Source organism: Haemorhous mexicanus, chromosome 3 (genome assembly GCF_027477595.1).
Source record: "Haemorhous mexicanus isolate bHaeMex1 chromosome 3, bHaeMex1.pri, whole genome shotgun sequence".
NCBI lineage: Eukaryota > Metazoa > Chordata > Aves > Passeriformes > Fringillidae > Haemorhous > Haemorhous mexicanus.
This window is the reverse complement of record NC_082343.1, coordinates 98,047,740-98,063,352: the sequence shown is the minus strand read 5'-3', so window position 1 is coordinate 98,063,352 and position 15,613 is coordinate 98,047,740. Positions and strand designations below refer to the sequence as shown.

The following is a 15,613-nucleotide window of genomic DNA, read 5'->3' as shown; positions in this document are numbered from 1 at the left end:
TTCATAAGAACCTCATCTGCCTTGTAGCGAAGCCCTGCAAAATGTGTATTGCTACTGCCGTCCTGGGAAAACAGCATTTCACTATAGTTTCAATTTGTGCATACAGTCTATCTTCTACAAAACTTAAAAATATGTTCCTCATACTGCACCATTATCTTTTTCTTACTTGGCATAATCGAACACACCTCACTGAAAACATCTGAAGATATCATACCCCCTTACCAAAACTCAACTTTGGTGACTATTATTATTATTAATAATCATAATTCTGGCCACTAAGTTGAGCCAACTGTAAACTACAGCTGCACAAGACTGTCAGCAGTGCCCGGCAGCCAGGAAGGCCCATTGTCTTCCAGAGGGCATCAGGCAGAGCTGGGCAAGGGAGGGGATTGTCCCACTCTGCACTGCTGATTGTCCCACTCTCAAATCCTCACTGCTGACTGTTCCTTGCTCAAATCCTGTGAGCTGGTTTGAGGGCTACAATATAAGAAATATACAAAGCAGTTAGAAAGCCCCCAAAAGAGACCTACAAAGATGATGAAGGCCTTGAGGGGAAGCCATATGAGGAGTGGCTGAGGGCACTTGTTCTGTTCAGCCTGGAGGAGACGGAGGGGAGCTTCACTGCAGTTACAGCTTCCTTGTGAGGGGAAGAGAAGGGGCAGATCCTGATCTCTTCTCTGAGGTCACCAGTGACAGGACTGAAGGGAATGGCCTGAAGTTGTGTCAGGGAAGGTTTAGGTTGGACATCAGGAAAAGGTTCTTCATCCAGAGGGTGTTTGGGCACTGGAACTCTGCAGGGAAGTGGTCACAGCACCAAGCCTGAGAGAGTTCAAGAAGCATTTGGACAGATCTCTTGGGCACATGGTGTGATTCTTGGAGATGGTGCTGTGCAGGGGCAGGAATGGGACTTCAATGATTCTTCTGCTCCCTTCTAACTCAGCGTACTCTGTAATTCTATAAAACTTTTTTCCTCTCTCTTCTGGACAGATTTGGGTGAGGGAAGGGGGAAGGCTGTGCACTTATCACTGCTCAGAGACCAATCTGAGGCCAACACAGGTATAAAGTTTCAGAAAGTTTAAATCTTACTTCAACCTCAATAGGGATGCAAAGAGCATATGACACACACTGGCTAAAGTAAAATGTTATGGTAAATTATAGTAGTAATATGGAAAACATCAAAATAGCTGAAAACAGTAAAAATCAAAAGGCAAAACACAAAAAACCCACAACTCATTCTGACTTCAGATTACTGAAGAGAAAAAAATTGCAAATTTTAAACAGGCAGTTTCACATGAGAAGAAGGAAGGTAAAATGAAGGTCAATATACCAGTATTTAAAACAAACCATGAAACTGGCAGGTGTAGTATCACTAAACACAAAGAAAAGTCCAACAGATTTGTACATTAAGTATTATTGAAAAGAAATCTTTATAAGGTCATATTATATAAAACATTAACTGAATTTCTACATAGATTTTTTCAAAGAGTAAATATATCAGCCTTTGCAGTGATTTCAACATTTGATTATAAGAAAATCAAGCAACTTCTGCAAGCATATCTATTCTATATATAACAGAAATCAATATTACACCAAACATCCCATCACAAAAAAGTTATGGAAGTTCCAATGCAACTGAATTTTTCTTTTCTTTCTAGACTTATATGGAGTTTTACTTTAAGTCATTACCCAACCCACAAAAATCCAAACTTCTTGAGAACAGTTTTCAAACTTTTGAACTAAAAATAACTGAAAACATAAGAAACCACATATTGCCATGACAAGCTGTGCTGGCTTTGGCTGGGGTGGAGTTAATTTTCTCCTTAGTAGCTGGTATGGGGCTTTCTTTTGGATTTGTGCTGAAAACAGGGTTGGTAATACAAGGATGTTTTCATTATTGCTGAGCAGTCTTAAGGCCCTTTCTGTTACTTACCCCACCAGTGAAGAAGGCTGTAAGTACACAAGGAATTGAGAGGGGACGCACCTGGAGCAGCAGACTCAAGGGATATGCAGACCGTATGTGGACATGCTCAGCAAATAAAGCTGGGGGAAAGAAGGAAGGGGGGAATGCTCAGAGTGATGATGTCTGTCATCCAAGTCACCATTACAGGTAAAGGACTGCTGCTTTTCTGGGGAAGGCTAAACACCTGCCAGCCCATGGGAAGCTGCGAACGAATTCCTTCTTTTGTTTTGCTTGTGTGGATTTTGGTTTACCTATTAAACTGTCTTTGTCTCAGTCAAGTGAGTTTTCTCACTTTTCCGATTCTTTCCCTCATCCCACTAGCAGGTGAGTATGTGAGCGGATTTGCTCTGAGGTGATAGAATCCAGAAATCTATGTTACAGCAAGAGTAAACCTAGCGTTGAGTGAAAGGCTTTACACACTGAATGTTTAAAAAGGCAAAGTAACTACAAACAGACACACCTTAACAGCACACACCACCACTTTTACTATATAACACAGATTCAGACACCTGATCCTAAATATTATTACTCCCTAGCACGTTTAAACAGTCCCACCTTTGCTTGAGGACCATCCTATCTCAATGCAAAGCACGTGCAAATTGCTTGAACTTCCTAAGAACAAACCAACCATACACCAACACACTCCATCTCCCGAAAAAATGCCAAAACTTCAAACAGCCACCCACACAAAACACAGAACCCTAAAGACCACATTATATCTGGCTCTGCTCTCTGTGAGCACGTGCTCCCCTTGCAGACTTCCTAAATAGAAGACCATTGCGTATATACTTTCTGCTTCTTTCACTACCTTTTTGGCCTTTCTCCTTGACTGCACTTCTCATCCAGGCATAACACCAAGGTCAGCAACAAAAACTTTTTCCCCCTTCCATAAAGGGTTTCAATGGCAGAGTCAAGTACACTTAGTCGAGTGTAGCTTCTACATTTAATCACAAAAAACCCAGCTTTTTGTAATTTAGCAACTACAATCCAAATATAATTTACATCTTGGTATGTTATAATAAATCTTTGGTCACATTTGGGGGGTAAGCAAGATACTTCTCACAGAAGGAAAAAAAATAATGTCAGGCATGAAACTCCATTTTCAATTAATATTTACCTTAAATGATGGGAAATAGATGACGAAAGAAAACACACCCGCTTAAAAAAAAAAGGGTGTATTTTTTCCCAGTAAAACATCAAAGTATTTGCCAAAAAATTATGTTGAGTTTGAAAACCAAAAATAAGAAAAGGATTTGAATAACCTCAAGATCTCCAATAATCAATGCTTCTCTGAAACTAGAAAAAGGGAAGAAATGGTGTGCTTTTCTGCGAGAATAAAGATATTTAATATGTGATATAGGCAATTAAAAAAAAAACCCAGCAAAACAAAAAACCCCAAAACTAAGGAACTGCAATCTCATTTCAACGACCATTGTAATTCTACCCCAAGTCACCTGAGAGATGAAAATAGCACTCCTTGAAGCAATATTCTCTATTTAAAGTCATTGGTCACTGATGTCTATCAAGGGCCCACATTTGCTCTCCAGTCTAATCTCTCCAATAGGAAGCCTCCTGCTGTCCCACTAAATCATCCCTTGTACAGCACAACTTTACTATCACTTTTTACTGGCAATTATATCAATAATGTACACTACAACTGCATCAATACCTTATCTCTACCCTTCAGCAGCTGGAACATTACTCTCCATACAACCCTTTACGAATGTGTTATTTTGGGGTGGCACAAACTTTCAAGAATGATGACTAAAGCTTTCAAGATGCAATTGTCAATGTTTAACAGCAACAAATTAGGAGTTCAGCTGTCCTAGACAGGATCAATACCTAGCTGACAACACACAGAATGACAGTGGTAGTACCTCTAGCCCTGTCACGAATCACTGGTACATGAGCAAGTAACAAACAAAATCTCCACAAAAACTAAAAGAAAAGAAATGCACTTTCTCAACTACTCCTGTCTCACCCTTTCCTGGCAGAGTGAAGTGCATTTCACTTACCTGCGCTACTGGTTTTTCACTACTTAGTTTCTCTTCACTGACAATTAGACTTATGCCCTACAAGCTGTTGACCATCCCATTTATTCTGTATTACGGCCCAGTTTCCCAACAAAACAAAAAGCTTCGTTTTTCTATTGTAATGCAGACAAAAATCTGTCTTCAGCATTTCAACATACTCTTACAAAAAACCAGCAAAATTAACCTTAAAGAGAAGCAGCTAAACCTTCTTTCTCAGCTTTTATAGGACACCTGTCCTTTCAAAAATACATATTGTTTTACAACAGAAAGTCAACAGTTTTCATATATGCTATGGGCTACAGAGGCTGATCAGATGAGGTTCTAAACTCATCCAGGTATTTTATTTCCTTCCTAGGGGAGCATGTGACATCCTTGTATTTCTCACTGTATTTTCTCCCAATCTAAAGTCAAGGCTCCTTAGAGCAGCTGAATAAAACATGAATGATTTCCGACTTTACATTGTAAAGTCAGATACCCAGCATGATCATTTTAGCTTTCTCTGACACGCTACCAAAAGAAGTAGCTCTTTATCTGACCTTCATTTTTAAACAATCTTCCTAATTCACTTTTTTCCAGAAATCATCAATTTGTAATTCACATGCCCAAAGCATAGAAGACAAACTCCTTCTCCTTTCCTCTCAGCGAATCTGCATCTTAACCACAGAGAACACTGCTGTGTATTTAAACCTCCTTCAAACGATCTCTACTTGCAATCCGTCAGCAAATAGCTTACACATTAACTCTAGTGATCAGTTTCACTCTCAAATTGTTACCCTCCCATGAAGTATTCCAGTTTCAGGATGCTGGAACTGTCTGAAAACGCAAAAGCCAACCACAGGACGCAAGTATTCAGCTCTCACAGCTCAGCTCTACTCGATACCCCTTAAGAATAAGATATTACTCATGGAACACCTGTATTTTGATTACTGCGTTCTTCCTGTGCCGTGTCTTATAAAACATTTAGATAAACAAAACAGACTGAAGCTGTGCTTGGATAGCAGAAGGCTTTTATCTTATTCTTTGCAAGCACAGTACCACAGTTATTTCAGAAGTGAGCTAAGCCACTTTAAGCCGAAATAGAGGGTCACTAACAAGTAAGCACGCATGTATGTGCGTATTGAGGAAAAAAGGTGTCATCTTAAAACACTTTGTGATTAGACAAGTAGATTTTATTTACTCTCTCCCCACCCCGAGGCAGAAATACTCGTCAATAGAACCCGTCCCGGCCCCTTCGAGCCAGAGCGGCTGGTCAGGAGGTGGGGAGGGCTCAGCCCCGGAGTCTCCGGCGCCCCGCGCACCCAGAGCCCCGCCTGTGCGGCGGGCCGGCTCCGCTGAGGCAACTTTCGTCCACCCGCCTCCCCCGCCGCCAGGCTCGCTCGGCTTCTCACCACCTTCCCCCGCGGGAAGGGCGCCGAGAAGCGGAACAAGCGAGTCCCGCGGCAGCAGCGCGCTGCGCCCGGGCCGGAACACACCTCGGCTGAGAGCAGCCGCGCCCGGGGCCGTCACCGCCGCCCCTCAGCTCCCTCCGTCACCAACCCCGACGGCAGCACAGCAGGACTAACCCGTCCTCACGACACGAACTCACCATTCCTCCTGCTCCCAGCCATGGCCCCACGGGCCCTCCGAAACACCCCCGCGACCTCGCGCCAGCTCCCCTTCCCGTTGGCCGCCGCGCCTGTCGGTCCCGGCGCCGGGAGCCGCCATTGGCGGGGCTGCGGCAGGGCGTCCCCGCGCCGCGCCTTGGCTCCGCCCCGTCCCGCCCCGCCTCAGCGGGCGCGATGTCCTCGGCCTCCGGCAGGGGGCGCGCTGCTGCGCATAGCCGGCGGGGGCGCCCCTGCCGCGCGCGCGGGAGCGAGGGCGAGGGTGCGCGCGGGGCGGGGGGAGCGGCGCGCGGCGGGCGGGCGAGCGGCGCGCGGCGGCCCCGGCGGGTGAGCGGCGCCGGGGGACGCTGGGCGCGCGCCGCTGCTCCCGCTCCCGGCGTCTCCTTAATCCCGACCCGCCGCAGCCCGCACCCGCCGCGTTAATAATGCACTAGAATGTCAGCGCTGAAAAAGGTAGGGAGGGAGGTAGGGAGGGAGGGGAGGCAAGGGAAGGGACCGCCGTCGGGGCGGCAGGCGCGCCGGGCTGCTCGCGGGGAGCCTCCGCACAAGCAGCGGAGGGAACGGGCGGGTGCCGGTGCCGCGGGTCCGCGCGGGGACCGCACCGTCGGGGACGGGCGCCTAGGCAGCGGGGCGAGGGCGCGCCAGCCGCGCCGTCGGTTGTGGTGTCATCCCTATCACCGGCGCGTCCCGGCGTCGCGCTGGCCCGGGCGCGGTGTCGCCGTGGCGGGGGTCTCGCCTCGGTACAGCCCGGGCAGGACGGCTGCGCGGCGGAGTGCCCGATGCCTGAGCGGGGTGGCCGCGGTCTGGCACCCTCCCGTGTGGCCGGTGTGGTCGGAGGGAGCGGCGGAAGGAGGGGGATGCTGCGCGCGGAGCCGCAGTGCTGGGGCGATTTAAATTTTGGCAGCGCGTGATTCTGGGGCTGCCCCGTGAGGAGGGGCCGGGGAGCCGGGGCTGGCGGCGCACCGCCGCCTGCTCCGCTCCCCCCTTTCCATTCCCGGCCGCTGTGCCGTGCCGCCCCGGGGAGGGTGCGGGTACGTCGGAGCGGCCGCGCTGCTCCGCCAGGCTTGTCCCAGTCCTCCAGAGGGACTGCCCGGCCCCCAGGGACGGTGGGGCGGCAGCCCGGCAGCCGAGGAGGGGCGGGCGGCAGGTGAGTCCCGCACGGTGTCCGCACCGGCTCTGCGCGTCTGCCGCGCCGCGGGTGCACAGGGCTCGGCGCGGCTGGAGAGTCCGCGGGCGCGCACCCGGAGCGCGGGGGTGGGAGCCCGGCTCATCTGCTGCGCTGCCCTCGGTCACCGAGGGGCGATCACGGGTGGCTCTCGCCACGCAGAGGGCGGCGTTCGCGGGCGGGTTGGCTGAGAGCCTCCGCGGTCCTTTGAAACACCGTCTGCCGGAGAACTAAAAGAATTACCCAGTCATAATGAGAGCGCAGCGCGCCCCAGCCCGCCTCGCTTCCCGGAGCGGAGCCGGCAAACCGCCCGGCGGCCGCCACCGTCGGGGCGGGCAGTCCTGGCCGGCCCGCCCCGACCTGCAGCTGCGGTGGGGCCGGTACGGATCGGTCCGGGGCACGGGAGTGGGAGACACCCTTCCAGCCGGCGGGAGCTGCAGAAAAGGGACTTTATTTTACCGTCCCGCTTTCTGTCGCCTTCGTAACCTAATTCCTGCCACTGCTGGTGTCCCAGTTCTAACAGCGGTGCCGGTGCCGTACAGCTTGGCGTTTAGCCATAAATCCATTTATTAGTGCTTCGGCCTCAACTTCCCTAAAACTTAAAGGGTTCTAATTTACGGCGACAACCTATTGTTTGTTTCCAATTTTGCTTCGTTACGGCACATTCCTACACAGGCTTAATGTGCCTTGGGAGCAGGTGATACTTGAATCTCTTCCAGATTAAAGACTTGAGAATGTGACCGAGTGCTCCCGTCACCTAAGGTGGTGTGAGCCCAAGATCACGGCTGTGAAAGCAAGTGCCCTTCTTAGCGCTGGAGTGTTTTGTAACTATTTCTATCTGCTTCACAGTAGCAACACAAGCAGAGCACTGACAAAAATTTGAAACACTGGATACCTCCAGCCATTTAGGTAGTAGATGACTGCAAGCAGGCATCCTGCGAGGAGCAATGGTCACCTCAATGTGACCGAGGAGAAATCTCATGTGGAGTCTTATTAACTCAATGTTTTCTACTGTAGTATGTGTCAAGGGGGCATACTGACTGTACTGGACGTTTTAAAAAGCAGTTTGGGGGTAGACCAGAGGATGGATGGTAATATTTTATAATGCACGTGTATTTGAGGTGTCAGCCGTTCACATCTCTGATTTGTTGCCTTTCTGCCTTTGTGTTTTATCTGGAAAACATGTAAAATAGGAAGAGTTGAAGTTTTATATTTCTGTGCTTTCAGCAATATAGCAATACTTTTAAGTAATTTCCAGATGGTTTGCATAAAACTCTTTATTTCGCAACTGCAAGTTTTAATTTTTCTGTGTGCAGCTATTTTTACAGTGCTAAGCTGATCATATCATTTATATTTCAGAGGTTCTTCCCCCCATCATTTTGCACGCTTTTCAAAATGTATGTTATGTGGACTCAGACAATGTTTAATAGTTTTATGAATTACAATGTTATACATTGGAGATTTAATTGTGAGTGCTCGAGGCAGACCCTGTGTGGTATGACATAATATTCCTAAGTTAAAGAATGTATTTATTATGCCATTGTTCAGTAACACATGAACTAAAATCTAGCATTGTCAAATAAATTTGTTGATTTTGTTTTAGCTTTTCATTTTGGTACCATAAAGTGCTATTTGCATTTAGCTTGTCATATATCTAGTTTGCACTAGAATGGTATAGGGAATACCTCTAAAAACTTTTTAGAATTTCCAGTCCCTCTGAAATGAGTTTAAATTCCTGGTGCAAATTGAAATTACACTTAGAGTGAAGTCCTCAGTGCTTTAAGCAAGCATTTAACAATCAAGTGCTTTAAGCAAGCATGTAACAATCAGCAAACATATACCACTCTTGACAGAGGTGTTGAGGACAATGTGTTTTGTCTATGTAACACATAAAATCACAGTCAAATCCAAGACTTGCTGAATCAATGGTAATAACCACAATGGCTTAATGGGATTGGGATTTCACATTTGTGTATGGCAGGATCCCACAAATATTAATACTGATACTGTTGGCAATGCCAAGCTGTTGAAACAAAAAGTTACCAAAGCAAGACAAAAATTTCAAGGTCCATTGTGGCAAACTGAAAGTTATATTCTAAATGAATTCCAATACATGAAACAACTTATTTTAATAATAATTGGTGCATGTGATATAAGAAACATATCCCCGAATAGAGGGATTCATACCTGATCCCGAGGCAAGCTTGCATGTCCAGTTTCCACTGTGTCTGAACATCAAGCAGTATTCTGCCCAGAGGGTGCCCTCTGCAAGCTCCCCTGAACATTGCCTGTCCTGCTCCACTTATCATGTCACAGTTATGAAAGGGTTTTTTGACAGCAGATGTTCTAATAGGAAATACTTGCAGATGCAGTCTGGATGACTGAATTTCAGCTTGATTGTGAGCTTTGCCTGGCTAAATTGTGGACTTTGGAGTAATTGTTGGCATGTGTTTTTTGAGCCCTAACAAGGATGGTAAAATGTTATTTTACACCTGTCTTTGGCAGTAACTTTTTTTCCCTGTTTGTAATTACATGTAGTCAAAGCAATTTCCTTGTATAACTACGATAATCCTATGAGAAGATTTAGTAATAAAAAGAACATAACCCCTCAAATAACCTGCTGATTTTTTATGAGGTGTACCACTGGGGGCCTTTTGAATCTGCATCAGTCAAACAAAAACAGCTGTTTTGGTTCTACTCCATGAACAAGACAAGTCTTGTTTGTTGCTTCACTTAATCAGTGCAGTGAATTTGTTTATATCTAACCATGCATGGTGAATGAGAGGATCACTAATGCAGAAAGTCAGTGTTAGACCATCAATTGTGATTGCATTTAAAGAAGACTTTCAGTCCTTAGAAATGTATTACATGGGCCAAAATATCCCATTGAATTGAAAATGTTCTGTTTGCTAAATGGATAGTTTTGTTTGAATAGCTACAGGAAAAAAAAATATACACATATTAGTTCAGTTTGCCTTGCAAAAATTCATAGTCATCCACGAACCATATGGCTTTCTTACCTCTAGTAGAGAAATAGCTCTCAGCATGGCAGATACAGTATGTCAACAGCTATGATCAAATATAAGTAGAAGTGGGCATAGATGAATCAGAATCTCTTTTAAAGCAGACTTGTTGGAGAACACAACTTCTCATATTTCAGTCCATATATATCTCCATTATAGAACTATATTTCCCAGAACAGATTATAGTTCATCACAACTACTTTCTGTTGGAGAGGCTGAAATGATTCATTAAAGTAAAATAAGTACTCTTCCCATGATATTTATTTAGAAAATGTCAAGTAGCAGTTTATTCATTTAGTACATGCTCGGTTGTGATGAGAGGATGGAAATCACTGCAGTTAGATTTCTCAATCAGCGTTTCCACGCATGCATATATATTTGGTCTCACTTTCTTTTATCTGTTTCTCACTGTACTCTCTTAAATACTTCTTTTGTGCATAAAATTTACTTATCTTCCATGCATTTTCATTCCATATTTGTCACATTTCTCTGTCCTTGCCAGTTTTGAAAATGAACAGCAAATAACTTCCAAAATGGCATTGGCCTTAAGCCCTCTCAATTTTTTGTGGCTTTATAAGCGTATATTCCTATGATATAAAAAGGCTTTCTTTCTATTTTTGATAGTAAAGGTAGCATACACCAGTAGTTAGCAGAAATACATGAGGTATACCATAGATGAAGGCTTTTATCTCTCAAGGGGAATCGGTGTTTGTTATCTTCAGGAGATGCTGCAACCACTGTGTGTAGATAAATTGACAGCAGTGGAACATCTCAAAAATATGATCAAATGCATAAATCCAACAAGACAAAAATCAGAAATTTAGAGATTTAGACTTTGCACAAATAATAAAAAGAGCTTAAGTATACTCTAGAGCTTTCTGTCTCGCTATAGCTCCCCATCTTGGGTTCTTCATAGCTTCTCCTTCTCTATGCAAAATTCTTCCAACCACTCTCAATTTGCCATCTTCCATCTTAAATACTCTCTTAAAAAAGTAAATGTGTTATGTCAGAAGAAAGAAGAGCATCCTAATGTTGTCAGATTGACCTGATCTCATTTTGAACACAAAAGTTCTTGCATTTCAAAGTTTATTCTAGAAAAAGTAAAGGTTAAATCTTGATAATGACATTGAAATCAATTAGGAAAACTATGACAGATTTAGGGAGAAATTGAACACCACTCTAGTATAGTGGTCAATTAAGGTGTCTCTCATATGTATTTCATCTTGGAAGCTGAAAGGCTGCTTGAGCAGTGTTCAGCCTCTGGCATGCTGCCTTTCAGAGGAAACAACTTCTCTGCATTGTCCTGGAGAGGTAGCAGGTCAGTATTGAGAAAAACAATTCAAAACTATTTTTATTATCTTTCTCCTTTAATTGAGGTGATGCTGTATTGTCGGTAATCCCTAAGGTGTGATGAGGATGCAAAATAATTATTTAGGCTTGTCTGGAATCTACTTTCCCTTAGCATGAACATTTATTAAAAAATGCTGATTCTTCATGAAATTTATTTTGTGCATTGGAGGTCAGCTGAATAAGTTTCCTGTGATTCTTTGCTTCTTGATGGTATGGCTTGTATTGTGAAACTTTTAAATGCCCTAATAATGTTATGCAAATTACATATCATAAAATATCACCAAAGTCTCCATCAATTTTCCTAGTTTTGCAACTGGAGAAGCTGGTGAGTTTTTATAGAAAACAGACACAATATTATTAATGATGCAGATAACCAAGTTACCCTTACAGGAAACTTTGTCCAAACCATTTCACTCTCATGTGGTGGCTTTTAGAGCTTGTGCAGCTGCAGGAATGCAGAAGTATGCTATTGTATTATTCTGTGCTTTTCTGGCAATGAGAAGTAGAATGAACTTCTCAGCTTTCACGCCTGCCTTCTAGTTTCACAAGTAGCCTATAAAAATAACACTGAACAAATAGCTTCAATTGCCACAAGTGGGAGGTTACTTTTTAACCTCTTTTTTTCCCCTGAATAGCAGACAGTAGTGAAAGAAGTGAAAGAATCTCAAGTAGTTACTACATCTTTTATTTCTTATACTCTAAAAATAAGGGAGCAAGGAAAAAACCCCAGTGGATCTTCCACATTCTTGTTGATTTATGGATGAATAAGTCATTGGGATATAAAGCTACAGAAAATAAACACTCTTATTCTCTCGAATTTGTCTAAGCAGTGTCCAAGTAAGATAAAAGACAACACTTTTTCCTCATTCATGCAGAGTGAAATTCTTTCCAAACAGCATCAGTATAAGGCTACCTTTATCTTCTGTGCAACAGCAGATTTCACTTAAATGAACAAATATATTTTTAATTTTAGAATTTGATAACAATTATCTTCCCTGATGAGCAGAAAGAAGGACAACACTTGGTTTTATTCCTCTGATTCACTTCCATTGATATTGCAGCATTTCAAATCCTGCATAGTTGAAGCTGCAAGAAAAATATTTTTTTAATGCCAGAAAAGGAAATGGAAAAGTATGTCCAAATGTCTTGAAAAAACTATGTATCTGTCTCAATTCTTAATCAGGCTTCCTCATGATAACACAATGCAGAGGAAATAACATGTAGACTTAAGAATGTGTGGGTTTATTTAAATTGGGCTATGAAGACCATCACAGCAAGAAGATGCTGAGTGTCAGTGAGAAGTATTAATATCCTCCAGCTGGGAAGATGATGGGCTCCCATTGGTAACAATGACACAAGCATCACCTTCCCTCTGGAGGAGAGCTCAGGCCCCTCTGATGTTTCCAGCCCTTTCTGGCAACAGGACATGAAACTGATCTTTTCTTTGATGGCAACTTGTGGCTTTGTTATCTAGCATCTGGCCTGGTTTTGGCCTATTTTGGGATTATCTTTGCCATTATGTTTTACTTAAAGGTAAGGAATTGAAAAAAAATATGATTGTTAATTGTTCCTATTATGCATTGTATACATGATAAATTTATTTTTATTTCAGTCTGAGATTTTGATCTCATTCATAGAAGGGTCTGTTTACAAATACTGTCACTTAGGAGTGGCTACTATAGCTTATATTCATATCACAAAAGCCCAAAATTAGTTTTCAGAGCTAGATAAACTATGGGATTTTAGAGAATAGCTTCAATGTATAATAGATTAATTTTTAAATAACTAGTGTAAATTACTTTTTTCTTAGTAATTTAACAGAAATTTAAATACTCTCTTTTCCTTTCTGGAATTCAAATAAATAAACTGGAATGCTCTTTCCTTCCCCTCAAGTTTTAGTAGACTGAGAAATCAAAATGTTACATGTAGCTTAGGCATGGCTCCTTCATAACAGTTTATTGAAAATCCAGTTTACTGCAGATCAGAATAGTTTTGTCACAAGGTCCTGTGGTTTACAGCATTATATACAGAAAAGGCTGCAGTACATGTAAGAATGCAGCATTACTTTTGTTGCCAGTCTTGAAATTCATTGGATTCTTAGTGTCTCCATCTCAATATATGTCAGCTCTTCATTATGCAAGGGGTGAGTATAGCAAGTGAGGTGTTTCAGAAAAAATTACTTTTTATGAAGTTGAAAAGGGATGCAATTCGTTATGATATCATGTACTTTTATAATAATATAGATGGTAACTCATTTGATAACAGTTTTCTTAAGTGACAATTCATAATGTACTCCTCAAAAATCTTAACATGACACTTCTAAGGGAGAAATTTTTTCTCTGATACTTTGCAGTTTCATCTCCTTTAGTAAAATGATGCATTCTTATATTGCATTGACCTTAATCATGAAAATTTGAGTTATCTACACTGCAAGGTTTCAGCTGCAACAAGATTTAGAAAGTTTTTACATTATTTTATGAATTGAAAGGCACATAGAGACATTTGAAAGTAAGGAAATAGAGGACCAAAGTATTAAAACAGATCTAAATAGTAAATTAAATATTTTGAAGTTATTATTTTTCTTTTCAGATTAAAAACTAATAGATTAATTTTGGATGCTTGCCAGAGTTTTTCTCTTTCCCCAACCCTATTAATGTTTCTCTACAGCTAAAATAATTTGTTAAAGGTGACAGAAATCAGTGGAAATTTTCTCCTGTTCACCAGTAAAATGCTCATATAGAATTGTGTGTTCAAACTTGAGGGAATTTATAGTGCAGGTAATTTTTTTTAACTTGTTTCATTTTGAATTATCTTTTTTATGTGTATTTATTTCCCCCTCCCCCCTTAATTATTGTATTTCAAAATATTTTTTTCATTTTATGGTGCTTTTTGGTATTGTGCATACCTGAGTAAATGTCTCATCTGATATATTATTATTTTTATCATGTGCTGTGCTAACAATTTAGTGTGGAAGTCTCTCCAATACTCTTAGTTGTGGATCAGTTATGCAGCACACTTACTTTGCTAACCAGTGTCAGGTCTCTGATCAGTTCCCTGGGATTTTTCTGTTTCTTTTTACTTTCCAAAATAGTCCTGAATTGCTGTTCTAAAAATGATGCAGAAAAGCAAAATACAAAGCTGAGAAGCTCAGTGTATGCTAGGCTGTAGAATAATGCTTTGATCAATAAAATGGAAAAATTTCTCCTATATAAGCACATCACACTCAGATGGCATTCTCTTTCAGGAGCTTTCCTGGCATGTTTGTGAGTAATCTTCTTTTCAGTTCCACTCCTGGGCAATGTAATACATTTTTATTTTCATTTTTTAAAGAAATCTACAAATGCCTTTTCTGAACTTCATTTAATAGAATATTTTCTCTGCATTTGTTAATTTCTTTAAATTGCACTCCATTATTTTAAAAACTTTGTGGTATATTTCCTAATTGGATGGAATTTTGTTTAAAATGTGCTGACAAATGTCCATTTGTTACTTCAACATGGACACTGAAGCTTAGCAAAGTAGTGTGATACCTGAGAATCACAAGAATGTGTAAAGCCTTCCATTCTGATTACAGCCTGGAAATGAAATCTAACACTTTGCTTCACTGCTAGAACAATCACTGCTCTAGGTGCAGCTTGTTAACATTTGTGTTTTCCTGCACTTCATGTTGCAGTCTGTGAGCTGGAGGGTGAACAGACACAGGAGCAAGCCCAGGTTAGTGCTGAAAAAAGGGAGAGTATCATGGAGAGCTTTAGGGATGCATGTGGTACTGCTTGGCAGCAGAAGAAAAGAGACAAATGATCAAGAATATAGATGAAAGTGTCAGAATGTAACCCTGGAGAGATCCTAATAGTGCAATACAGGGGATGACTGTTTTGGTTGCCTTGTTCTGGTTATATGTAAGGGGCAGGAATAAACTTCATAACATCCCTTTCCTGAGGTATCACACACATTTTAGGAATTGCATCATGCAAGATTGACAGACTTTAATGTTTTCATGGGTATAAGAAAAAATTGCATGGACTATAGGTAAATAGACATCAGTATTGCATAATGTATCTTGATATATAAAAATTTATAGAAAATGCTCAGCTGATATGAGTTAGCTGCCAGGACACATTTGGATTGTTCTTTACTCAGAAAATGGATTGCCCGTAAAAGAGGGTAACTTATATTAAAAAAACCCCAACAAAACCCAAGAAGATGTTTACTGAAAGAAAACAATATTCTGCTATTAACTTCAGTTGCATAATGCTACATGATGATGAATAAAATTTGTCTCTCAGTCTCTCTTTTTCAACATCTTTCATGGGGCTGATCCAAGTTACCCTAAAGAAATATCTTATTATTATTACTAAAATTTGCTATGAAAGTTGTGCATCTCTTGACCAATGGAACAAACTTTTCCTGTGTTTCGGAGTTTAAAGCACAAGGAGCAAAGTATTCTTGGCAGCCAGGCTATTCCCCTCTTAATTCCCTTC

The 15,613-nt window shown here is 42.1% G+C and overlaps 1 protein-coding gene across 3 annotated transcripts in view; it reads right to left on the bottom strand.

Moving 5' to 3' along the window:
• Positions 1-5,709, bottom strand: part of ERICH1 (glutamate rich 1) — a 92,077-nt gene extending 86,368 nt beyond the window's left edge. For all 3 annotated transcript variants that reach the window (XR_009485939.1, XR_009485940.1, XM_059842803.1), the window contains exon 1: positions 5,579-5,709. Coding sequence is in view for 1 of the 3 variants with exons in the window: in XM_059842803.1 (XP_059698786.1) it covers positions 5,579-5,600 (22 nt within the window). In the remaining 2 variants the exon portion in view is untranslated. The remainder of the gene's footprint in view (positions 1-5,578) is intronic.
• Between the last annotated feature and the right edge of the window lie 9,904 nt (positions 5,710-15,613).